Consider the following 27895-nt stretch of genomic DNA (forward strand, 5'->3'; position numbering starts at 1 on the left):
TCTCCCGAAGGCACATAAACGAATGGTGAGCTACTATGACAGTCAAGCTTCCACTTTAGAAGCCCAAAGCGGCAGCGCTAATCTCAGAAAAGCCATTATTGTGATAAAGCGAATTCTACAAAAGCGTGGATTATCCGGGCGTGTCACAGCGCGAGGGATATGTCAGTGAAATGGCCGCAGCAATCAGTCGATGTTCAAGCACTTTCGAACGTCACAGCTGGCATGATTACAGACTGAATGTTAGTGGATTTTGAGCCAATTCCTTTGAGTTTTTAGTAATCTTTGTACAAAAAGGAAGTTATTCATCATCTAAAGTGAATCCAATGCAACAGGCAAAAGAATCAATGCTGGCATCATCACCATAATCAACCCACATTAGCCGAAATCAATAAGAAGAATGAGGCTCCGAACTAGTGTCCATACAGTATGAAAACGAGCAATGTCTGTGACTCCCCCAAACCGGTGCTCCGGCCCAATGTCTGTGTGTCTATAGGTAGAGTCCGCACGGCGCCGTCACTCGGTCACGTCCCAGATTTCGGACAGCAGAGGAGGCAGTTTCTTGTCCTGGAGCCGCAGCGCAAAGACCTGCTCCGAGTGCACGCTGCTCAACGTGCGGAGGCTCACCAGCTTCATCAGCATCCGCGGGAACATCAGGTGGTCCTGGACACAAAGGGGCAGCGCACGCTTTAATGTGCTTTGAATGGACACTTCTGAATACATCATTTTAATGGATCAATACAAATTCAAAGTGATCTTGTGCAGTTGTTTATCTTCTACTTAGTTTTTGAATAACGTGTCTGACACCCTCTGCTGGGAACAACAGCTGTGCAATACCTGAACATTTGGTATAAATCTGGTCAGAGTAATGTCCTAGTCAAATAATTAATTAAGGCGAGACACTGCAGGTGAATAGGGGGGGAAAAAACAAATGTAGAGATGTCAATTTGAAACTTTTGCTGAACATCACAGATATAAATATGAGAAAAAAAATGTATTGCATTTTTTGTCATTTTATGTTTTCACATAAAAATAAGGCATTTTGAGCATTAAAATGGCCAAAATTGCCTATATTTTGGGCAACGAAATCAAAATAATGAATTGAGCCAGATTAAATGTTATGGTTTTATTTTATTGACATATCAGTAACTAAGATTTTTTTCAGAGGGGATTTTGGATATTTTGTTTAGTTTTTCAATAAACTAATCATCAGTGAAAAAATCTGAAAAAACTCGCCTTTTTTTTTGTTTCAAAGCTGAATAAATCAGGCTAGGAATTATATATTAAAAAATCCCTCTGAAAAAACCTTCAAAATATTGTTGTGTCTCAGACTGTAAAGTTTGGAGTCTGTGGGAGCTTCTATAAGGGCTCAGGCTCTGCCCGAGTGCGGCTTCTCTCATTCAGAGAAAACCAGCCCTGAAGTTTTGTAGCGAGTGCGCATGCTCGGCCCGTTCTTCCACTTTTCCGCTCCAGCGTCTCGTAGGAGGAAAAACACCATATTTGGGTGAAAGCGTCATCACGGGGCCCCTTAGCAGGACACGTGGATGTAAAATCTGTCAATATTTATGAATGAAAACCTGTGGGAAAGACGGCGTTTCTACGCGGCGCAGCAGCTACTTCCGGGTTGCCCCCACCTCGCAGACAAAACATCATAAAATAAACATCATGCGGGTGAGTTTTGTCATTTTTATATCTGACATGAAAACTAAGATGTAAAGGGAGGAAAATAGATAAAAATCTCCACTTCGACCACTGCGTGAAACATCAATACTTTCACCTGCCGTGTCTCGCCTTAAGTTACTAAAATAAATAGTGATGGGCCATGAAGCCTTGTAACACTTCAAGGCTTTCCTGGCAAAAAAAAGTCTGGTAAGGTTCAAAGTCTCAGAGCGGTTTCATTGAGTTTGAACACTGACCTCTTGTGGACAAACTTTATTATTGCGACGTGTGGCAGTTTTCATTATTTGCAGCCTGATATTAATGTTTGAATGATAAAATCAATCATAGGCCGATAAATAAGTCCATTTACTTTGTAACGTGGGTCTGTGGGCGGAGCTCCAGGCTCTTCTGCTACGAGGCAGAACCACGGATGTATTACAATAACATGGCAGGACAACAATGCGTGATCTTATTATTTTGGCGCTCCTTACATTTCCCTCGCATGGTCAGCCATCCATGCCAGCTTTTGTATCTCTTCGAAGCAGGACTTTGTAAAAAGGAAAAGCATGTATTCTGGCTCACAGCCTGGCGGAGACAACATGTACCACATGCATACGTTTAAAGGAGAAACTGGGGAAATGCAGCACATTTATTTATTACTGATGATTTTCATCGCTATAGCCTGGTTTTACCAGACCCTTGTACTCATTGTGTTTCGTACAAAGGTCTGGACCTTCACAATTGAGCCCCGTTATCAGGTGGGAGGGGTGAACTCCTTTGAAATGATTGGATCTGATTCTCGCTAGCGTTTGGTCGTGACGAGTTAGTGAAGCAGCTATCGTAACTCTATGGTAACTCTATGGTAACTCTATGGTAACTATCGTAACTATCGTAACTCTATCGTAGCTCTATCGTAACTCAATCGTAACTATCGTAACTACATTGTAACTCCATCGTAACTCTATTGTAACTCTATCGTAGCTCTATGGTAACTATCGTAACTATCGTAACTCTATCGTAGTTCTATCGTAGTTCTATCGTAACTATCGTAACTCTATGGTAACTATGGTAACTATCGTAACTATATTGTAACTCTATCGTAACTCTATGGTAACTATCGTAACTATCGTAACTCTATCGTAGTTCTATCGTAACTATCGTAACTCTATGGTAACTATGGTAACTATTGTAACTCTATCGTAGTTCTATCGTAACTCTATCGTAACTATCGTAACTCTATGGTAACTATCGTAACTCTATCGTAACTATCGTAACTCTATCGTAACTCTATGGTAACTATGGTAACTCTATCGTAACTATCGTAACTCTATCATAGCTCTGTCATCACTCTGTCATCACTCTGTCATCACTCTGTCATCACTCTGTCATCACTCTGTCATCACTCTGTCATCACTCTGTCATCACTCTGTCATCACTCTGTCATCACTCTGTCATCACTCTTGGGGTCATTCCTTGTGCATTCCAAGGCTTTCTGGATATTTGGGAGCTGAACCAGAACAGATTGAAGAGCTTCTATTACTTTTGTATCCGCCGCCATTGCCAAACTGCAACCAGCAAATGCGGCACAAATGCTTGACGTCACCTACAAGCCCCGCCTCCTCCGCTCGCTGAATGGTCGGTTGAAACAAGCTCTGGAGCGCCGGGTTTTTTGCCCATCACTAAAAATGACCATGTGACCAACAAAGAGCTCCACTGTTAGTGTGTTACTGCTCTTCTCATGGTTCCATCTCATCCCTCCTGACCGAAGACTTACATTTGGTCTCTTGATCATGATGTACGAGCGCAGAGCGTCCACGTAGGGCTGCTGGAGCCTCTCCACCAGGTCATGGTCCTGGACGTTAGGCCGATCTGAACCAGGGCAGAAACAGGACATGAGCTGTGTTCTCTGAGGGGTTAAAAGTCACCGCCTAACTCCTCTAAGCTTCACCTGCAGAGAAGATGTTGATGGCGATGAGCAGGGCGTATTCGGCCTCGTCCAAATGGAGGTCATTCATTCCTTTTGAAAACTCAAAGATGGGATTGATGAACTCAATCTGGAGCCCTGAGGTAGAAGGAAGAAAAGAAAATGAGCACACGATGACTCTGAAAATGTAGTCTGTAGACGTGTGAAGACGGCGTTACCTGCTTTTGCAAAATCCTCCTTGTTATAGCTAAAATCCTTCAGAAATGTGATGCTGTCGATCGCAGGGTTATATCGCCGAGACGTCTCAAGCAGCATAATCTGACAAGGACACGATCCTAGTTATTTTCACATAATCAAACACAATTTTTGCTTTAAATATACAAATTAATAGGAAGGAATTTTGTCTGTGCTTTGAAGCCTTTGTGTCAAATGTAATGCTTTTTATGGCCATTTTAATGCCCATATATTATATTTTTTTACTTAAGATTTGCAAGGATTCCTTCAAACAGAGAGCTAAACATGGTTTGACAAATAAAAAATCTTGAATCTATACCAGTGGTAGGCAACGTCAGGCCTGGGGGCCAAATCTGGCCCGCCAGCACAGAATCTTTGGCCCCCAAGATGAATTTGAGAGATACTGTTATGCCAATACGAGTTCAAATACCTATTCAAGTACGCTATAAATGCGAGAAATAGTGTCCAAATTTAAAGGGAACATCCTGGCAGAACATCCCACTTGGTCATATACTGGATAATGTAAAACGGTGATTCTCAACTGGTGGGTCAGGACCCAACAGTGGGTTGCGGAACTATTTTCAGTGGGTCGCAAACCTATAGGGAACTTTTTTTCCAAAATGTTCTATCTGAAACTGCGTGGAAACACACGGGAGTCTTTTAAAATTAATGTTGTTTTGATCTCTTATAAGCAGGGCCGGACTGGGACTGAAAAACAGCCCTGGACTCTGGCCAGCCTGGCCCAAATTAGCGTAAATGTGACACTTCCACAAATACATATGTGAACCTCTTACCACCCGCCTTAACCGAGAGCATTTTCTCCAGTTCGGCTTTGCCCAAATCTAAAAGCTTCTCGACTGGAGAGCAACACTGTAACGCCTCATTTGAAAGCTAAAATCTAGAAAAGTGATGGTAACTTTTTGTCACGTTGTCGCTGCATTTTTGTCATGTTTTTGCTGCTTTTTCATTACTTTTTTGGCGTGTTTTCGTCACTTTTTTGTCACTTTTTTGTCACTTTTTTGTCACTTTTTTGTCACTTTTTTGTTGCTTATCCAGCACATTTTTGTTTTTGGATGCTTTTCTTTTAAGCTTTTAGATTTGGGTAAAGCTCGGTTCCGCCCGGGGGTAAGGGTAAGGTAAAGTGAGAGGCCAGACCGGTGGCCCTTCTGTGCTCTTCCAGAATGGACATATGGCCAGTCCGCCCCTGCTTATGAGCATCTACCGCTTGTTCAATAAAAACGTGTGTGGAAAATACAATATTTTATATGATATGTGGCAAATTGCAGTTTTATTTGGGTCGCGGCTTGTCATCCTAGGGTAATGGTGGGCCCCGAAGCCAAACCAACCACTGATGTAAAACACTGGGATTTGCAGAAAAAAAAGTTCTTTACTTCAGGCTATAATGTTGAGGTTCAGCCCTTGGTGTTTTGGCAATGATGAAAATCGACCTCCACGACACAAACTTGCCGACCCCTGCTGTAAGCTTATAGCCGTACAGAGGCAGCCAACTCGAGCTTGCCCCGAGGAAGGCCTAGAACCGAAACGCGTTGGCAATTTTATCTCATCTAGCCATGTTTAAATAAAGGCTTTTTGTTATCTCTACTTTTGGAGTGCCTCAGTTTGTTTGATTTTTTTGCTGAAACGGATCCTTGCACTGAAAAGCACCCAAAAGACCAAGCTTATACAACTTTTTTACATCCAAGTCGCACTCCAGCCTCCCAATTTCATCAAAACTTGTACTTGCATGTGTAATTACTTTCTTGTTACCAGTACCTGCACATGGGGCTTGTAACCTAAAGTGTTGCGTGTAATCTACTCCTGTCAAACCTCGATAGTGGAGGTCTTGAGCAGAGCGATCTGGTCCTCTCTGGTGAGCTCCAGGAAGCCGGGCAGCTGCTTGGCGAAGTCCACGATCTCCTGGACCGACATGATGGCCAGCTCCGTGAAGTGGGCGAAGCGCTGCTGCCGCACCTCTCGGTTCTGCAGGTCCTGACTCTGAGGCCACGGCTGCGAAGAACAGACACAGCACAGGGGTCGGTGAAATATTTAGAATCCCACTATATTCTCTACAGCAGCTCTGACCCTGGCGGACGCTCGGCACAGAGTCTGATGTCAAAGGGAAAAGCAACGCTCGTGGAGAAGCGGACACACATCAAGGAAATATAGAAGCAACACTTTAACTGCTGCTGTTGCTCCGTTTGTCATTGCTATAACTACTCAAACTACACAATAGTAACTTAGGGGCGAGACATGGATCACGACAGGCACAAAAAGCCTCGTCCTTTTAACACATCACACAGTATAGGAGGTAAACATCATCCACCAAGTCAACCAGTCAGGGCAGCTGGGTGGGGACTTGTTGATTGGGGGCTTACACCCACTCTCAACAGGCCACTATACACTCTGGCTTTTTAACGCACCTCACTAGAGGGTATACAAATTGGACATGTCATTGATCTAATATCAAAAACAAATAGTGGATAGTAATGACAATAAGGAAGTGGCAAGATGGCAGATTATAAAGTCCAATATGACTATATGAAATCAGACATTCACTGAAAATGACAAAATGAAAATTGTTATGATAAATAACAATAACTACTAATTACATGTATTACTATTTTTTATTAGCATGCTGTGTTAATGATATGAAATGGTAAAACCTCCTTGTTTGCCAGTGCTGCAAAAGTCTGTTGATTGTATGTTGACAATTGTAGCAACAGTAGGATAAAACTTAACTCACAAATTCATATAGGTATACATTTGTGTTCTGAAACTAGTATAGAATACTCAGAAAGGATTGTACTTTGTTTATTTAATGTAAATGTAAAAGAAATGTATAACTGTAGTAAAAAAAATTGGAAAAGCAAGAAGACATTGGGGAAAGTCCCAGTGATCTACTGCTTTAACAGAGGCCCATAAAGATCAAGAATTCAGTCAGACCAGTAGAGGGCAGCACTTCTGTTTTAAGCCCTTGGACCAAACACTGTCACACAAATATGTTACTGTTCTTTTTACTTGATAGATATTAGATTGATACGTGATTGATCTATTCCTTTTGAAATTGGACTGTGGTTTCTTGTTTATTTAAATGTTAATGAAGTCACTTAGATTTATTTTTATATAAATAATAAATAAGTAAGGGATAATTTACTCACTAATTAATTGAAGAAAAAGGGGTACAAATGCATCATATGATTATCGTGTATCGTATTGGTTCGTGAGCAGAGGCGGGTAGTTACATGTACTTAGGTAACCTTTAAAAGAAATTGTACTTTTATTATAGGGTACTTTTTACTTAGGTATCTGTACTCTTACTTGAATAAAAATGATGGTTTCTTTTTCCACTGTGAGTAAATATTTAAGCGGCAAAGGCTTTATTTTGACATATAAATTAAATAAATACACAATGTTGTCATGGCGATAGGAAAACAGGAAGCGGCCTCCCACTCTCCTGGTACAGCAGAATCTTTTGCCTTTTTCTGCAAACTGAAGTCTGTGGTTTCTGTTCCACACTGGCTTTCTGGATACTTTTGTTTGCTTATGTTGGAGGTTTGGTGGATTTGTTTACTTTGAGAGTCCAAAACGATCCTAATAAGCCACACCCTATAAATGTCTTCTTCTGAGACACTGAAGAGGAACCAAGAGCTCCTACACCGGCAGCACAGAGGAGGCACCACAAGAGGAGCTACAGGAAATAAAGGGATAAACGAGGAGATGGTGAAAGACTGTTGTGGAGCGGAGGGAGCTGACCAGTGCAGGACACCACGCTCTGAAACAGGGACAAACCAAGGAGGGGCTGCACCGTTTCAGAGGATCAGAGGAGTAATTATAACAAATTATAACACGTGATATGTTTACCTTAAAATGTGTAAAAAGTCATGTGTCCAAAGTGTATAAACCAAATGCCATTTGACATTTACTGAAGTGTAAAGATTGAAAAGTGCATTAAAGGGATATTTCAGGATTTTTGACATAGCGCCTCATTTCCTAGTTTTCCAGAGTGTTGCAGATTTCTGGAGATATTTTTTTTGTAATTCATGCAGTTCTTATGCTTGTAGAGTTTCGTGGCGCTGGGCTTGTGCTAGGCTAGCGCATTTCTATGGTATCAGCTACGGCACAAAGTATTGCGATCCAAGTCCGATCCCATATTTTGTCCAAGGCCTACTTTGTACTTGTACTTGAGTAAATGATTTCAAAACAAGGTTACTCTTACTTGAGTAAACATGTTGGCGCCTCTACCCACCCTAAGGCTCCCCCCCCTACTTTTAGTCATTACCTCGTCCCGTATGAACACCCACCTCTCGTAATTCATCACTCATTTTTCTGCATTTCATTGGTTAATTTCCCTCAGTCAATAAACAGCAGGTGTGATCGTGTCGTTATCGCCCCATGTTTAGGCAAATCTCACAGTTTGCCTGGACAGGTGCGACTGGTTGACTCAAGTCAAAACAAAAGTGGTCAATATATTCTGAAAATAAGACTAAACAAAGCAAACTAAGGAAATCTGGGAGCAGTTCAGCAGAATTTGTGACTGACTTACTTGTAGCCACATGGTCTACTAGTGGAAATCGTGTGTACACAGCTGCAACCACAGCAACCACACTAGCACAGTATTTAAGGCACAGGTCAAAGCTAAGAGGAACTTTAAAATCAACCTAGAGCAGCGGTTCTCAAACACACAAATTAACTCCTCATGAAGCTATTGATCTTCTAAGTATCTCCTTATAAAACATCAAGTCCCATCAGGCTGTGATTGAGATCAAATCAAGACAGGCCAAAGATAGACCTAAATTAGACTAAACAAAATGAAAAAAAATCTAACCTAAATGCACTACTGAAGCAAACATTAATTTATTTCTAATTGAATGAATACAGTCTGAATTTGCAGAACCTCAGTGTCATCTGAAGAATCCACCACCAGTGTTACATGTCTCATCTAGGACCTAAAGATACAATGAAGCTCTTTCAGGGATTTGCACTCAATAAATCAATAAAAGCTCAAGTACTTTATTTTAAAACCACAAACGCAGAAAAAATATCTGTGCATATTTCATTTATTAAGATTTGCACACAAAAAAATTATCAGAGGAAAGAGAATTTGACAAAATGTGCAACTTGTGAGCAAAAAAATGTGGTCAATTTCAGCCAAAACAGCAACTGAATATGTTTTATGTGATTCTAGATGAACATATGCAGTAAAAATTGTAGAGCAATGTTATAATTGTCCAACAAATTTAGATTTAATAACAGTCTAAATGTTATTTAATGCTTTTTAAGTAAGGGATAATGTATAGAACGCTGGTCATTATCGGTAAAATAAGCACCGACAGGGCGAACCAGACACTTATTTTACATTATCCCGCTTATTATACGGCCATTTGCCAACTGAACACGCACAACATAAACCTCACACACTTTTATGAAGGTCGAAAGATTTATTTAATGACTTCCGCGACAAATAGTTCCCAAAAGTTTGCGCGTTGCTCGGCAACGTTTTGCTTGGCTAGAAGCAGCAAGGCTAGTAGCTAGCCTAGCTACTTAGTTGAAGGCGCAGTTGGAGGAATGGTGGTGAATCTCTGGGTAAGTTGAGAGTCAGACTCACGCTAACTTCACGAGCAATTCCCCCAACTTCTCTCGCAGTGACGGGGACAGATAGTGTCGCTACTACGTACGCGCGGAGTGATATGAAAGCACCAACTCCGTTGCCATTGGCACCGGTAGAACGTTGGGAAATCCCATTCAAATCGACGGAGCTTCTACTTACGTTGTGAAGAGCCGTATAATAATGACATGCAAGTCGGCCATTTTAGACTCCCTACTGCCACATCAGGTCATACGTGTAACTGCACCTTCTATATTAAGCTCGTGCATGACGGGAATTGACTTTGTGCATAACTTCAAACCATAACAAGGCCGCCCCAGAAGTGACTTCCTGTTTCGATCCAGCACGCCAAAATAAAAGCACACAGCTCAGCTCATTGATTAGTTCAGCAGGTACTTGCAACATTACAAGAATATAATTAAATACACACAAGTGTTTTGGCTGTTAATAGTTGGGCAGAAAGAACTAATGAGCTGCTGAACTAATGAATAAGATGGTGCTTTTACTTTGGTGTGCTGGATTGAAACAGGAAGTCACTAGATTTGAAGTTATGTACAGAGTCAATTGGGACCTGAAGTAACACCTTTCTGAGTGACAGTGCAGGATTGTAGAGGCAGTTGTGGTGAACAGGTCAGAACAGGTTAGGACATGTCTGGAACATGTAGGGGGAGGAAAATACATAATTTTAACATTTTTAACCTCCGTATGGTCCCTTTAAGGCCTTTATTTTGGCAAAATTGGCTTTAATGACTCTTAACTCCCCCCCGGAAACCCTGTGTTTTACTGAAAAGCTAGTAAACAAATGGAACAGAAACAAGTGCATTAGTCACCTGCGGTAAAAGGGCAGAAGGAAAATAAAACCTGTGGGCGTAATTGAGCAGGAACTCAGTAAAACTATTACATTTACCCAAAGGACACAGCTCGGGAAGCGCGTACTCACGGTCACTTTGGGTCGGTCCAGGAAAGACCTCTTGTTGCATTGCTTTTGCAGGGCCACCAGCTTCTGGATCATGTCCTCCTGCTGGGGGTCCAGGCTGGCGGGGTCTGGGGGCGGCGTGGGGGTCACTACAGAGGAGCTGCGAGCCGTCTCCTCCTCGTGTTGCTTCTTCTGCTTCTTAAAACGGATCTGCTCCTCGGACAGCACGCCTGCACACAACAGTTTAATACAGTATTACAGCGTACACGCAGTATCTGACCAGCAGAGCAAAGGCTGTACTGCATGTGGGCTGTAACGCTGGAGGACAGATGGAACTGACAGTTGGTGATGGTGGGGGAGGGCAGGTGTCTGTGTTAAACAGTATTGGACCCAGTACTGATCCTTGGGGCACACAATAGGCAACGTAAAGTGTCTGGGATCTAGAGTGTGCAAACTCATTCCTGTTGCCCTCAGGTAAGACAAAAATCCCTTGAGAGCAGAGACGATGGAGAAAATGGAACGCTTTTGTTGGAATAGGCTCTATACATGGAATGTTGTATAGTCTCTTTTAAATTAATATTTGAACAGTACACAGAGAAAACGAGCAGCTGTTATCACTTACAACATATTAAAGAGGGGGTATTATGCTTTTTTCAGTCACATAGCACCAGTCTATATCACAATACAATGATGACCAAACCTTCTGTTGGTCTGTAAATGCAGTAAATTAGAAGAACTGCCTTGTATAAAATTGCTCTCTCAAAATGGCTGTAGTGAATGTCTTGAAATAGGCCTCTGTCTCTTTACCTCTGAGCCTTTCCGACACGCCCCCTCCACACGCTGTCTGTGGCATCAGTGGGGAGGGGGTTCTGCTGAGGAGCAGTGGTTGGTTACTCGGCTGGTGACGAAAGCTCGGAGGCGTCTCCAGGAGGTGGGGGCGTTCCTAGGAGGACTCAGGCAAAGCTATCCCTAAAATGGCCGCCATCAGAGTTTTTACAGATTACTCAGAAATACGTGAATGTGCCAAGGCAACACTTCAGGCATGTTTTTAATGAGGGAGTGACATAATAACATGATGTAAAGCTTGAAAAAGTCGATTTTGCATAATACCCCCCTTTAAACACATTACACAGGCTGCAAATACTTCACCGGAGGAGCCTTCTGTATCTATAACTTTATAAGTGTTTTATCCTTGAAGCTAAGGGCTACCTACCGTTAATTTGATGCTGATAAATGATAAAATAGATTATTTTTATTAACATTAAAATGTTGACAGGAAGTATAAGTCTTTACCCTACACTGGCCACGAGGAAGTAAAACATAACATGCACAGAGTCTATTATTTCAGGCTTCTTTGTTGGTCTTAACCATGTAAAGGTGAATTTGAATACAGCTTGAATCCTAAACACATCTTTTGTTTTTTAATTACTTTAAAGGGACTGGATGCAAGTTCGTCATTTCATACTCACTACTGCCACCTCTGGTCATATGCGTAACTGCAGCCTCTATATTAAAGGGATGTTTCAGGATTTTTGACATAGGGCCTCATTTCCTAGTTATCCAGAGTGTTGCTGATACCTGGAGATATTTGATTAACAATTATTGGTTTTCATGTTCTTTATTATTATTCCTCTTCCATCTTTTTCCCGATTTTCTAGAGGTTTCAGCACCTTCATGCTTTGTGCAATTTATGCAAGTTATGCATCAAAACGTTCCGCATCTTGAGGAGAAGGGTGCTATTACTTTTGGGACTTCTGCAACTTACGGTTTTTCCGCAATCGGCCAAAATGTCGGAGATTTTTCCCATTGACTTATAATGGGGCTGCCGCAAATCCATGCTTTTCTGCACTTTTTTCTGCATTTTATGCAATTTCTGCACTTTGTGCATGTTCAGCTTCTGCAACTTGTGGGTTTTGAGAAAAAAATGTCCTTCTGCAGATTTCCAGTTTTTTTATACGAGAGTTTGAAATTTTTGCATTGGTGTGTATGTGCGAATCCAGCCAATGGGGAAACTCCAGGCCTTTCAGCCATTTGTGCAGCTTCTGCCAATCAAGCACTGAGGCCATTTCAACAGTTTGACCAGTTTATGGAATTTAAACGTTTATGCAACATTAATAATTTATGCAAAAAACACTTTATGGGATTTAACCAGTTAATGCATTTTAAAGCGTTTATGCAACTTAAGAGTTTATGCCATTTAGGATTTATGAATTTTAAAGAGTTTATGCAATTTACATAATTTATGCAAATTAACCCATTCATGCATTTTACCACTTTATGCAGTTTATACAGTTTATGCAACATGACATTTTATGCATTTTACCAGTTTATGCAAATTAAGCAATTTATGCAATTTGAACAGTTTATGCCATTTCTGCATTCGCTTCCCGCAATTCCGCAGTCAATCGCAATGGCGCAGCCATTGCATTTCTAGTTTTTTTTGTAATTCAAACAGTTCTTATATTTGAAGAGTTCCGTGGTGCTAGGCTAGTGCAAGGCTAGTGCATGTCTATGGTATCAGCTAGCATGCATTAAAAACAGTCTGACCCGCTCCACAGAGCACCTGAGGCAAATCACTAATAACGCCAGACTAGCCATATAAATGAGCGGTTAATACAGGCTAGCTGATACCATAGAAATGCGCTAGCCTTGCATTAGCCTAGCACCACGGAACTCTTCAAATATAAGAACTGTTTGAATTACAAAAAAAAATATCTCCAGAAATCAGCAACACTCTGGAAAAAGAAAGAAATCTCCAAAATTTGAGTCAGGGTTTCTCCTCAGAAACATGACGCGACTTAAAGCGGTTGTTTGAGACTCGATGTTGTGACACTCACACTGCTCCAACATGCCGGCCTCTCGACACTTGCGCAGCCGGCACTGCTGGCACTTCCGCCGCATGTACATGTCCATCTCGCAGCGGCCGTTGTTCTTGCAGGAGTACTGGGCGCTCTTGATGACGCTGCGGCGGAAGAAGCCCTTGCAGCCCTCGCAGCTCAGCACGTTGTAATGGAAACCCGATGCCTTGTCTCCGCACACGCTGCACACCTCGTTCCCCAGCATCTTCGGGGCCGGGCCCTTCTTCCTCTTCACCGGCTGACCATCTACTTGCAAAACAAAAAACACCCACCAGTTAAGAAACAAGAAAGCACAGGTTTTAATACATCCACTGTTCCTATTGAAGCAGGTGGAAAATAGGGTGATCAGGGGGCAATTTAGGGGGCCATGGATCAATGGAGTTTAGTTTAGTTTAGTTCATTTCAGTCAGTATCTTCACACAGACACGATTGACTACAAAACATGAAAACACTGAAACAATGACTGAAAATGGTTTTGGCTGAAGTGAAACACTGATCTAAAGCCAAACCCTATTACAACTTAATAGCAACTTAGAGTATACAGCAGTTTTAGCATCTGCAAGACGAGGACAAAATGATTATGTTTCTGTATCAATTAGTTACAGAATTAATTCGCACAAGTCACACATCAATCAATAGTGTAATGTAAAGACAAAATATAGTGTACACAGGAGAGTTTATACGTGAGTTAGCGCTAGTGCCTTATAACTACTAATTACATTAGATTTGAACATTTTTTTGAAAGCGTTTAAGGATGTTGAGTTTTTTAAGGTGTCATTCAGACTATTCCACACATTTACTCCTCTGACTGAGACACATCTGGCTTTGGTGTTTGTTCCAAATGCACTTTTCTGATAGATATGAGTTCCTCTGAGATTATAGCCAGTCTCTCTGGGTTTAAACCTTTCTTGCAAACATTCAGGAAGCTTATGGTTATGTACCTTATACATAACAATAGCTGTGCCAAGATCAACTAAGTCGAGTAGTTTTAGTATTTTTAATTTAGTGAACAAAGGATTTGTTGGGGCATTATAATCTGCATAGCTGACTATTCTGACCGCTTTTGTAGGATAAAAGTTAATTGCAAAATTACTGTATATTAAACTAACTGGGCTTTTCTTCCATAAATTTTATTTTGAATGTCTACTGAGATTGGGGTAGTAGTAGTAGACCTCATTAGAACTAGTCAGAAATTAAAAAAAAAAAGGTCTTCTTTTATACAGGAAATCAACAGCTGTTAGTTCTTAGAGATTAAGTGCGTGTTTTTGGCTAACTTCATATTCACATTTTAAATGAATGTGAATTAAAGCAGCACTAAGTAACTCAAGTTGCGATTTTTTAACTCATTAATTGTCTTGGAGAGCAAATACTACGCTGACAGAAAAGGCGAAGGGATAGAGGGATATTGTACATCCAATTATACAATGGAAATCATTTTTTTTCACTCAAACTTGGCTGTAAATAAATAAATGGCATCAGCACAATTCTAATATAACTGCTCTTAAAAGTATAGCCTACTTTACTTTAGGAAATGTAAATGAGTAAATTTACTAATTACAAACCAATCTGCTGTGAAAAAAGTAAGAATGTTGAGGAAAATGCCTTGTACTCGCATCGGTATTCGGTATCGGCGAGTACTTAAATCCAAGTACTCGTACCGGTTTTAGAAAAAGTGGTATCGGTGCATCATCCCTATTAGACTTTAATCATCCATTACTCAATAAAACTTTAGATGAAAACAATACAACAAGGTCTGTGTTTTGCTGTGTTTTGCATACTCTGTAGTGGCAAAAATCAATGTATTCAAATGCTGATGTTAATAAAGAAAGTTCAAGATTATTTTTTTCCAATAGATTATCTCACGAGTGTCTCAAAACATGAACGTTATTATAGATCTGTGGGGTCAACTGCCTCCCAATGAGCATCTTATGACTGACTCAAGCTAAACCAGAGCAGTACCTAAACTTGCAGAAGCGTCGCTTGCACCTGGGTCCAGTTTGATGTGGCCGGGCTCGACGGGCAGGCCGCTGCTCATGTCGCTGCTCATGTCGCTGAGTGTGTCCCCGTTGGGAGGGGGCGGCGTGGGGGACAGCGGGGCGCCCGGCTTCATGGAGCTGCTTCCACCGGCTTCCTCCACCGCCAGACCGTCCAGCTGCAGCCCCGACGCCCCGTCCAGCACTTTCCTCTCATCTGGGCACAGGGAGAGAAGTGCTTATTTATGTGCGGCGAGGCTTTCAACTCGCCTGGCAAAAACACTTACTGATAAAAAAGTCAGACCCTCATTTCCAGACATCTTTTTGAAAGTTTGTGCAAATGTGTTTAAAGCAGAGTTGATTTCATTTAACCTCTTAACTCCCACCTGAACGGATCCCATTTTCTCCAGTTTGGCTTTACCCTAAACAAAAAGCTTCTTGGGACAAAAGCACCAAAATAGCCACAAAAAATGAGAACAAAACAAGGATGTAAATACAACAAAAATGTGACAAAAATTCAACAAAAAGTGACAAAAATTCATCAACAAAAAAGTGACAAAAATTCATCAAAAAGTGACAAAAATTCATCAACAAAAAAGTGACAAAAATTCAACAAAAAGTGACAAAAATTCATAAACAAAAAAGTGACAAAAATTCAACAAAAAGTGACAAAAATTCAACAAAAAGTGACAAAAATTCATCAACAAAAAAGTGACAAAAATTCAACAAAAAAGTGACAAAAATTCAACAAAACACAACAAAAAAGGGACAAAAAAGGGACAAAAATTTAACAAAGATGTGACAAAAATTCAACACAAAATCAACAAAAAAGTGACAAAAATTCAACAAAGATGTGACAAAAATTCAACAGAAAATCAACAAAAAATGACAAAAATTCAACAACAAAAATGTGACAAAAATGTGACAAAAATGTGACAAAAATGTGACAAAAATGTGACAAAAATGTGACAAAAATGTGACAAAAATTCAACAAAAAAGTGACAAAAATATGACAAAAATTCAACAAAAATGTGACAAAAATGTGACAAAAATTCAACAAAAATGTGACAAAAATTCAACAAAAATGTGACAAAAATTCAACAAAAAAGTGACAAAAATTCAACAAAAAAGTGACAAAAATTCAACAAAAAACAACAAAAAAGGGACAAAAAAGGGACAAAAATTCAACAAAGATGTGACAAAAATTCAAAAAAGATGTGATAAAAAACAACAAAAAAGTGACAAAAATTCAACAACAAAAATGTGACAAAAATTCAACAAAAATGTGACAAAAATTCAACAAAAAAGTGACAAAAATTCAACAAAAAAGTGACAAAAATTCAACAAAAAAGTGACAAAAATTCAACAAAAAACAACAAAAAAGGGACAAAAAAGGGACAAAAATTCAACAAAGATGTGACAAAAATTCAAAAAAGATGTGATAAAAAACAACAAAAAAGTGACAAAAAAGTGACAAAAATTCAACAACAAAAATGTGACAAAAATTCAACAAAAATGGAAAAAAAGAAAGAAAGAAAAAAACATACAAAATGTGACACAACACAGCAACAACGCGAGGAAAAAGATCAGTTTTGTGGGTCTTAGCTTTCAAATGAGGTGTTACACAGGCCTATATAATGGCCAAAGAGGACAGAATGCATTTGGTTTAGGGGGGTGGTAAGAGGTTAAAAGGTCATAGTTAGAAAATTGCAGAGGCTGTAATTTGTCCTGCAAAAAGCTAAGTTTTGTATGTCCGTGTTCTGAAATAAAACATGACCGTTGTGTGTTGCACATCGTGTTTTCTCAAATGTTTCAAACAAGTGTTTTTTTATCCAAGTAGGGAAATCTGACCCATCCTTTGATGCCGCTGGGGCGACCGTGAGGAGCAGTGCAGCAGCTGCAGAGAGACTCATCTCCAGATGTGAAGCCAGGCTAATGGTCAGAATCATCTGGCTGGTGGTTTACCTATTGTACATGTTTTTTTTTTATGGTAGGGAAACCACGCAGTAAGAACAAGCTCCACACAGAAAGGCCCCACTCGGTCTGGAATCAAACTCGGGACCTCCTGTTGTGCAGTTATCGCTGGCACCGCCCAGCGTTACAGTGTCACAGTGGAGCACGTTAAGGATCTCCACTGACACCGTAACGACAACATAACTGTAAACAGGATGGAAATTCTGAAGATTTACTGAAATCTATAGATACAGCATCAAAAACTGATTTGTCAGACACCTGTTTATTTAAATAACTAAAAGTGCACATAACAGGGTTTTGGATAATTCTTATTTTGATGTTATAATACCTTTGCATCAATTATAACTTAGAACATCAGAAGCTGAGAGAGTTCTACAATTCAAAGGTATTGTTGCAATGAGGCTTATGGAACGTTCATAACCTCTTCTGTCACATTCTGTTCCCATTTCTAAAATGGAATTAGGAATGAGCACTTTTCCAGTTCCTGGTTGTACCTAGTTTTCCCTCCAACCAGAGAGAACTAGATACATTTGTATCTTTAAACTGTATAAACTATATTCTAGTGAAATGTGTAATCTGCCGTTCACACTTCGATTCATTCAGAAAGCTCTTACCATGACCAACATCTGGGACATCAGTCACTGACAGCGTGGACATCTTCTGCACAGCCCCTTGTCATTACGAATCCACTCTGCTCCTGCACAAACAAGAAGAAGTTTCATCATCTCAACTGCATTACACCCACTGAGCTGTGTTTCTCATTTACATGACGACCCGCCAAATATCATAAGAATATTCTCTGAAATGATTTTAACGCTGAATATTCCTTTTAAATTTTTATTTAAAAAAATGTTGTGATAAAGTTGTGTCAAAATGATGTATTGCAGCTTCTTGTGATAAAGATCTAGTGTCACATAGCATTAGAGGTGTTTTCTACACACCTCTAGTTTTGAAGGGCAAGAGTGTTATTTGAACTGCTCAAAATAAGCCTAAGAATAGTTTCTCCTGTTAGCAGTGATGGTCGAGTGAAGCCACGTGACAATTAAACACTTTCCCGGCAAAGGTTTAGCAAAAGAATCAGAGCTTCAGACCTGCTTCGATCTGTTTGAACACTGGCCTCTTCATCCAGACGGAGCTGATTTAGCCAAATGCCGCGGAGCGACTGTCAGCCTTGACACTCGGTAATGGAGGGGCAGCTCATCCCAAATGCCAAATCGTAGACAGAGGTTCTGAGGGGCTTGTCCTAAAACAAACTCTACCAAGCGCTTCCCCATTGCCTCATCTGCTTTTGCCAGTTGGAAACATAGATTTGTAATTTGTAGATTTTAGCGCATCACTGCTCACTCCGCGCTGCCAAATGAAGGCACTAAACGCTGAGCCAGAGAGACACTGAGCCAACGAAACGCTTCCACTGAACCACGACTCGCAGAATGTTGAGACATTGATACTAAATTATAATCACCGAGTCCTGGCTCAGCTGTAAAGCGGAGTTTCAGAACGGTGTCAGAGCCGGGGAGGAGGAGGAGGATGAAGATGAGAAGGAACGGAGGGAGCTGTGAAGGAGGAAGAGGAAGAAGAAGGAACTGAGTTGCATTATGGGTAATGGAATTTCTTTTGGCTACCAAACACTATTGATAGTTAGCGTAAAGCAATGAAGAAAGCTCTGATTTGGACCGTTTTAACGGCTGGAAAGTTGATGATCTTAAGTGTTTTTGTCGTCACCGTGGAGCTTGTTACAATATTAGCATAAAGTCTATTTTTACAACCAGGGCTGCGAACGGAGAGACAGAAACTGAAAGAACGGAACGGCCGTTCATTTGTAGAGATGCTTCAAAAGTGACGATCAGTCCTTGTTCACATAGTTGGAATAACTATGGAAAAACATTGACCCTTTAAGGCGACTGTTGGACAAAGTCCAGGGTCTGAGACTGTGGCCTCAAGTCGCCGATATTCAGAACATTTAAACTGGAATGAGAAATAAACACGTAGAGTTCTTATTTTTTTTGGTCAATAAGGTGGACAGTAAACGAAATCTTTGTTTTAATTGTGACCAGAGAGATCCACGTACACAAATAGGCTAAGCCTCTAAATTTACTTTGTTTGTATTTTTTTAACGAGTGATCTGATGGTACAACAGAGCTAATCGATCACTAATTTGACAGACGAAAATTTCCACTATGGTCCACTATGGTCCGCTATGGTCCGCTATGGTCCGCTATGGTCCGCTATGGTCCGCTATGGTCCGCTATGGTCCGCTATGGTCCGCTATGGTCCGCTATGGTCCGCTATGGTCCGCTCCTGCCTATGGAGCCGCCATGCTGTCTTTTCCTTCACTTTCAAGATAATGACAACATAAACATTTGCAAGAAATGTCACTTAGACTTATCGTCTTTAAACCAATGAGCGTAAGTCTTATAGTTCACGGTTATGGCTCAATATACTTTGTTGTTCTCGCTACCTGAACAATGGCCGAAATTAGGAGCCTGATTGACCCACGCATGCGCAGTCGGCATTCAACTTATTCTACAATGACAAATAAAACTTACTTATGTGAGCGGAGGGCTGTCAAACCGGCTCAGAAAAGCCAGGCCTACAGCGTGACTTCTCTCTCGAAGTTCACCACTTGTGAAAGGAGCCAAGATACGATTGAGCGTCAATGCAAGACTACAATGTTTTTGGTGAAGATATACTGTAGCTTGAACAGCCAAAAAGTCCGTTTACAGTAACTGGGGCCTTCAAGTATTGTTGGTAAAGTCTGTTTTACAAGAGAAGTCCGTTAAAAATATCCTATGACACATCAGACAATGTGACATGTTATTTATATCTTCACATGGCCTTTGACGCAGCAGAGGAAACCCAGCCGGCTGTAAAAACAGAAATGAAAGTGGCTGTTCTTTAGAGAAACTGATTCAGCAGCGCCCAGTCAGGCGGGGAACAGCTTTTCTTATCCAGCTAAAGGGAAGGACATGGCGATAGCAGAGAACAACACAATATATCACATCTAGTCGTGTTATCGCATTGACTTCTCCACAGCAGTTACAGTAATAATGAGCAGATTATTCCAAGGAGAAAAAGGAAAAAAAGTCAATTAGCACTCATCTCATCTAATTGTGATTTTATTCGGTAATTGAGTAAAACGCATCTTTACCACTATCTTAACACTTTCTTGGATAGAAAATTAAACATTGATCTAAAATAGCTGGGTCAGTCATTCCCAAATCACCCAAATTCTCAGAATCTTTCCAGATGACCCTATTTATATGTGTACATAAATATGCATGTTTTGTCATTATAAACCTTGTCTTTTTGATTTTGACAATGGATATGAGTTATAAAGGCACTTTTAAAAACGAGTAGCATTAAATATTTTTAACCATGAAGTCATTTGACCTGTAGACTGACTGATATGGCTTCTATCTGGGACTTTTTTTTTTTTTTTTTAAAGGAATAGGCCACCGTTTTTACATACTGAGATATGTTCTTACCTTAGCTTTGACGAGTTCTTTAGGACCTGTCTGATCTTCACCCGTGCCTTCAGTCACGTAAACACAGCGCAGATGCCGTTAGCATTTAGCCTCTCCCTCTCTCCTCTATAGCTCCAAAACAGGTCAAGATAGAAGCTACCAAGCTCTTCCACGTTTTCCCTATTTAAATATGGTTACGTGAAGTGTTCCACTACAAAGTATAATTACACAAAATTAAACAATGTGGATTTTCTAAGTGGATAAAAGGGGGAACTATATTGTAAGGCGTAAGAATACCAGTAGTTTGGCATCCGCACAGTAAAGTGAAGATTACTGCGCAGTAAAGTGAAGAGCTTGGTAGCTTCTATCTTGACCTGTTTTGGAGCTATAGAGGAGAGAGGGAGAGGCTAAATGCTAACGCCGTCTGCGCTGTGTTTACGTGACTGAAGGCACGGGTGAAGATCAGACAGGTCCTAAAGAACTCGTCAAAGCTAAGGTAAGAACATATCTCAGTATGTAAAAACGGTGGCCTATTCCTTTTAAGTGCCTCAGTCCTCAAATCCTGCATAGACTACAGGGCCATTTTTGAGCTTTTCTGAGTACCATCTTTGTGAAGTTAAAACTCAAAGACCCTTTATCAGATCGACATCCTGCTTCTACAGCAGCAAGTTTATATCTTAAAAAACTAACATCTAGAATATGGAGATGATCACTCAATACACCGCTGAACATCCAGGGGGAGGATATTGAGGAGGTGGACAGTTTCAAGTACCTGGGTGTTCACCTCAACAATAAACTGGACTGGTCCCACAACACCAACGCCCTGTACAAGAAGGGCCAAAGTCGCCTCCACCTTCTGAGGAGACTGAGGTCGTTCGGAGTGAGCAGGCCTCTGCTCAGGACTTTTTATGACTCTGTGGTGGCCTCTGCTCTCCACTACGCTGCCATGTGCTGGGCCCCGGGCAGCACAGAGCGGGACAAGAACAGACTGAACAAGCTGGTCAGGAGGGCCAGCTCCGTCCTGGGCTGCCCCCTGGACTCTGTGGAGGAGGTGAGGGACAGGAGGGTGTTAGCCAAGCTCACCTCCATCATGGACAACACCTCCCACCCACTGCACGGGACTGTAGAAGAGCTGTGCAGCTCTCTCAGTGGCAGACTGAGACACCCTCAGTGCAGGACGGAACGCTACCGCAAAGCCTTCATCCCCACTGCTGTCAGACTGTACAATAAGACTGTGAAGTAACGCCGACTGTAACAAGTGAATTTCTCCTTTGTGAGATTAATAAAGGTTTATCTTATCTTATCTTATCTTACACTTCTTTTGTAGAGCCCTTGACATTTTAGGGGGAAAAAATCTGAAATTCAAAAATTGCCATTTTTAGCAGCCTATAAATCCAAAGGTTACAATCTACAACATTGTTGATGATTGTTCTTGGAAATATTTTTAGGAGACAACATGGCACAGAAGTTTAGTCCTATACATGTTTCCATTGCTGAGCTACAGCTCTTTAAAAATGCAAAAAAAGGTGGTTACAACACCTTGTTCTGTAATTTTATTTTATTTTTTTTAAATATTAGAAAATAACTTGGCATGTGTTCATTACACATGTGAAGGAACAAAAAAAAAAACTGAAACCACACGGAATGACCCAGCTACAATGAAATACCCAGTACTTTTACATTTTTCATGTTTTTGGTTTAACAATATGTTAATCAGAGCACCCGGAGGAAACCCATCAAGACACGGGGAGAGAAACCCCAAACAGAAAGACCCCGTCCAGAAATCAGACCTTCTTTCTATGAGGCGAGAGTGCTAACCACTCAGCCACCGTGCCGGCCTTAAATATAATTTACTGACGAAGCTCATTACACTAAAAGCTTCAATTTAATTCGATTCCTTATGCAGCCTCAAGTTTCTACGTCTTTACAGTAACGAACCATGATTGTCACTTTTACAATACAAGCTTATAGTCTTGCTTAGATTCGGTTTCTATTTAACACCCACTGTATGTGTTTTTAAAGGTGCTCGTGTGCAGTGGAGCAGCCAGACTAAACTATTTCCAACATGGATCATTAAAGTCTGTCCGAGTTATGACCCGAGTCTTTATGGCCCGGTGATAAAATAACAAAAGTAGGTGGTGATTTGAGCCTGAGATTGTTGGCCTCCTTAAGATTGCATAACTCTGAAAAGATAAACAGCCTGACACAGTGGCCTCGGGACCTCACATTCACCAACAAAGACGATCTGCAGCTCACTTTACTATTGTTTTTATCCGCAAATTAATTCAGAAACGCAACCTCAGACTTAAAGCCACACTGCGGAACATTATTTGTCATTTGTTTCTAGTGTCTCTGCTGTGATCTGGCATATTTACAGTGCACACGTGCAGCTGTTCATTAATATGCACTGTCCCCATCAAATGAATAAATGTAGCAAGATCAACTTCTCCTGGTGGTTCCCAGAGTCAGGACTAAACACACTGAGGCTAAACCTAAAAGAGAAAGGCTTCAACTCTGACAATGTTGAAAAGCAACGCATAACACAACTGAATGGGAAGTAGAGGAGAGCACGCAGCTAGGTTAGCCTACTGTTAATACAATAAGACACTATTCATTATTGCCAGACCTACATTAAATGATCCCTTCACTTAAAGGGATGTTTCAGGATTTTTGACATAGGGCCTCATTTCCTAGTTGTCCAGAGTGTTGCTGATTTCTGGAGATTTTTTTTTTTTTTTGTAATTCATGCAGTTCTTATATTTGAAGAGTTATGTGGCGCTAGGCTAATGCAAGGCTAGTGCATTTCTATGGTATCAGCTAGCCTGCATTAAAAACAGTCTGACCCGCTCCACAGAGCACCTGAGGCAAATCACTTATAACGTCAGACTAACCATGTACATGTCTGTGTCGATCTGACCTTGCATCACATGAATCGCATTTTGAGGGACTATTTTCTAGCAGATCACTCCGCCACTGCGTAGCTTATACAACCATGAAGCTGATGCTGCTCAAATATAAGTTATTTTAAATGCAAAATAGTTATAACGCCAGACTAACCATATAAATGTCTGTGTCTATAGAATCATTATAAGTGTCCGTTGATCTGCTCCTGAAGAAGAGTTTTAGACATTTCTACTAAACAAAACCAGTGCCTGAGCAAAGGATGTGGAGGCTTCTAAACAGCTGTTCTCCTTTCAGCACAAGGTGAGCTCTTAACAGTGGCTTAATCTCAAGAGTTAGGTATAAAATATATTAGTACGATGATATTTACAGTTCTGTCTCGCTGCGCTGGTGTTTCAGCTGATCAGACGCGTCACACAAACCGCGCAGGACCGACGAGCGGGAGGGCATCCTTAATAATCGTTTGTTCTCGATTATGCTATTTTTGTGATCGTCTAGTGTAATCGAAATCGTAATCGAATTTCGATTAATTGCACAGCTCTATCTAGAAATGTTAAAATACTGTCAATTCCTTGAAATGTCTTAGCAGAGCAGCCTTTTAGGCTATAATCCTAAAGGAATACTCTAAGAATACTAAGAACTAAGACTTAAATCTACTTGAATTAAGAGATTAAATCTAAAGATTGGGTGGATTTGGTCTGGCCTTAAAGCAGATAAAACCTATTCTTGCCAATGGAACAAGCACAACCTTTTTCTTAACACAGTAAAAGTTAATTTGTTTGATTTCCATTTGTTCCATTGGCATTGGCGTTTTTATCTGATCTTAGATTCGTTCAAACGGACTCAAATTTAACATAAAAAAAAAACTTTATTCAAGCGATTTTAAGCCATTTATCTGATTTACGATGGACATTTTTCCAGTGTATATGATGTACAACACTGGTATATGTAGAAAGTAATGCTTTTACGTCAATGCCCTGCTTTACAACAACGCACAGAGACTACTTCAGCATCATCTTGTTCCCTGTGGATTCTCGACCTTGGCGTGAGTGATGGAAGATGTTTATCGGGTCACGCTGCTCATTAAAATAACTTGTTTCATCTACAAACTGTTCACAAAGAATTAGATGGCGGCGTAAAACTTTTCTCTGGGCTGTTGCAGATCAAATGCTCACTAAAGCTGAGCACACACTACATGACTTTTCTTCCAGATTTTGCTTTAGTTTATAGTCACGGTGAGTCTTCCTGAGTCATGGTAGTTGAAGACAGTTGAAGAAGCCTAATTTTGGACATGCAGGAGAAGATTGAGTGATTTTACTGTCCCAAAATTGAACAAATACACAGAAAAACACTGTAGTTCTCTCCCTTTTCATTTCTCCATCAAAAACAGCGGCACAAACAACTAAATAATGGCCACATCGAGCCCCACGTAGACCAGACATTATATCACCAAAGGTTCATCACAAGAACAATGTTTTACAGCTACATTTCTACCACAAACTGAGTGTGTTCAGACAATTCTGCGACTTCTCTCCACTGTCTCGAGGCTGATGTCTGCCCGTCTCCTTTTCTTACAAAATCCACTGGAAATCTCCACCTTTAGTTTCCATTTGAGAGAACGATAAGCAAGTTCAGGAAGACTTGAACCTGTGCTGACAGTGATCACATGACACTGCTGACCAATCCGGACATACGTGTTTCCTACGATCCGCAAAGAGGCTCATCTTTCCTGATCTGGGGTCAGTTTTTCTCCTCCAAAAAGAGAAATGAAGCAGGAGGGAGGGCAGAGAGGCTGGACGCACCACTGTGTTCACAAAATCTCTTATGCAAAATCGACTTTTTCAAGCTTTACATCATGTTATTATGTCATTCCCTCATTAAAAACATGCCTGAAGTGTTGCCTTGGCACATTCACGTATTTTCGTAATCTGTAAAAACTCTGATCCCATTTTAGGGATAGGTTTGCCTGAGTCCTCCTAGGAACGCCCCCACCTCCTGGAGACGGGTGGAGGGGGCGTGTCGGAAAGGCTCAGAGGTTCTTAAAGAGACAGAGGCCTATTTCAAGACATTCACTACAGCCATTTTGAGAGAGCAATTTTATACAAGGCAGTTATTCTAATTTACTGCATTTACAGACCAACAGAAGGTTTCGTCATCATTGTAGTGTGATATAGACTGGTGCTATGTGACTGAAAAAAGCATAATACCCCCTCTTTAAAGGGATATTTCAGGATTTTTGACATAGGGCCTCATTTCCTAGTTATCCAGAGTGTTGCTGATTTCTGGAGATATTTTTTTTGTAATTCTGTATCTGTGTCGATAGAATAATTTGAACCATTTTGCATTTAAAATAATTATATTTGAGCAGCATCAGCTTCGTGGTTGTATCAGTGTTAATTTTGACAACATATTTTAATTTAGTTTTAGTCATTTGACAAAAATGTAATTCAATTTTAGTCTAGTTTTAGTCGACTAAAATTAAGACTAATTTAGTCGACTAAATTTAAGACTAATTTAGTCGACTTTGCTTTGATAATTTTCATTATAATCATATTTAATCTATTTCCTCTGCTTCATGGAGCTGCTCCACATGAACAAAGCTCAGAGCTGATCCTTTGGCAGAGGATTTACATGATATGAGGCTCTTTCAGACGGTCAATAGAAGTTTGGATGATTTTAGTCTCTCCTTTTCATTTTTATTTAGTCTTATTTTAGTCGACTAAAATATCTGGACATTTTAGTCATAGTTTTAGTCTCATGAAAAACTTTTAATTTAGTTTTAGTCCAATTTTAGTCGTCAAAAATATCACTTTGACTAAAATTAAGACTAAATATATTAGTCGACGAAATTAACACTGGGTTGTATAAGCTACGCAGCGGCGGAGTGATCTGCTAAAAAATAGTCCCTCAAAATGCGATCATTCCTGTGAGGTCAGTTATATTCCGAACATTACTCTATGGACACAGACATTTATATGGTTAGTCTGGTGTTATAAGTGATTTGCCTCAGGTGCTCTGTGGAGCGGGTCAGACTGTTTTTAATGCAGGCTAGCTGATACCATAGAAACGCGCTAGCCTTGCACTAGCCTAGCGCCACGAAACTCTTCAAATATAAGAACTGCATGAATTACAAAAAAAATATCTCCAGAAATCAGCAACACTCTGGATAACTAGGAAATGAGGCTATGTCAAAAATCCTGAAACATCCCTTTAAGTGTAGCAGGATTCATTTTCAGGTGGACACTTGAAACTCCACTCGTGCTACTAATGGGAGGTGATCACAAACAAACCTGCTCCCCTGTGTCTGAACTGCTTTTTTCCATATTGTGTCAATGCTTGTGTTATAGCTCTGAAGGAAAAGCATGTGTTTTATTAATCCAACATTACACATTGACACTTAAAATCAGAATAGGCCCTATATATTGTGCATACAGCGGCCAGACCTTACCTGTGAAGTATTACTTCCTCTTCATCCTCACGCCAGCGTCCGCGACCTCGGCCCGTGCTTGTGTTGGGGGGGTCAGCCTGGGGGAGCTTCTGGTTGTGGTCCCTTTGCACCCTTGCGATCCTGCGGCGTGGTCTCGATGACTCGATAAGTGGGTGATATGAGAGGAAACGCGCTTATCCGGCACCCTATGGGAGACAGAAACAACAGGGAGGAGGGAGAGAGAGCGCAGGGGTTACTATCGGGCAGTCACTCCTGTGCACAGTACACACACACACACAGACACACACGCTTTTACTGTTTGGGAAACTACAACACTACAGTACTCCAGAAATCGATTATTTTATTTATTTATAAGTCTTGATTTGGTCACAGATGCAACCCAGAAACATGTTGTTTTGGGAATTTAAAAAAAGTCATCTCCCTAACTATATTTTAATCCCTTAACTCCCGCCTGAACCGAGCACATTTTCTCCAGTTTGGCTTTACCGCAATCCAAAAGCTTCTGGAAAAAAAAGGTGTGAAAATAGCGACAGAACTGAGACGAAAACAATGATGAAGATGTGACAAAAAAGTGAGAAAACTTTGACAAAAAAGTGACGAAAAAATAACAAAAAATGACCCAAAAAAGGCAAAAAAATGACACAAAAAATGACAAAAAATTGATTAAAAAAAAAAAATTACCCCAAAAATTACAAAAAATGTGACAAAAAGAGACAAAAAATTCACACAAAATTAAATGACCAAAAAAATGTGACAAAAAAATGACAAAACATGGATAAAAAAAGATAACAAAAAAGTTACAAAATGCACATGTTTCCCACCCCCCCCCACCAGAGGCCAATATTTTCTGATTTGGTAAATAAAAAAAATATAAATAATGATCTGCCCGTAAATAAATGATGCATTTTGGAAACAGGAGATGAGCCCCTGGTCTAACGCACC

The 27895-nt window shown here is 40.4% G+C and overlaps 1 protein-coding gene across 1 annotated transcript; it reads right to left on the bottom strand.

Moving 5' to 3' along the window:
* nr1h3 (nuclear receptor subfamily 1, group H, member 3) lies at window positions 1–27068 on the bottom strand. The gene is made up of 10 exons (XM_079554730.1): window positions 26954–27068; window positions 17755–17837; window positions 15153–15383; window positions 13173–13439; window positions 10360–10565; window positions 5642–5821; window positions 3799–3898; window positions 3605–3718; window positions 3431–3525; window positions 1–660 (listed from the first exon to the last, which is right to left on the bottom strand). Exons 2-10 carry the CDS (start codon window positions 17795–17797, stop codon window positions 514–516), a joined length of 1383 nt encoding a protein of 460 aa, XP_079410856.1. The 5' UTR covers window positions 17798–17837; window positions 26954–27068; the 3' UTR covers window positions 1–513.
* Between the last annotated feature and the right edge of the window lie 827 nt (window positions 27069–27895).

This window comes from Gobius niger (genome assembly GCF_951799975.1).
Source record: "Gobius niger genome assembly, chromosome: 4".
Taxonomy (NCBI): Eukaryota; Metazoa; Chordata; class Actinopteri; order Gobiiformes; family Gobiidae; genus Gobius; species Gobius niger.

What these genes read in the sequence shown, in the direction of transcription:
- nr1h3 (XM_079554730.1), bottom strand. Translation starts at nt 17,797, where the DNA reads ATGTCCACGCTGTCAGTGACTGATGTCCCAGATGTTGGTCATG. An exon ending in GGAGGATTTTGCAAAAGCAG is followed by an intron (nt 3,719 to 3,798) that starts GTAACGCCGTCT and finishes CTTCTACCTCAG; the next exon opens with GGCTCCAGATTGAGTTCATC. An exon ending in CATCAACATCTTCTCTGCAG is followed by an intron (nt 3,526 to 3,604) that starts GTGAAGCTTAGA and finishes GCCCTGGTTCAG; the next exon opens with ATCGGCCTAACGTCCAGGAC.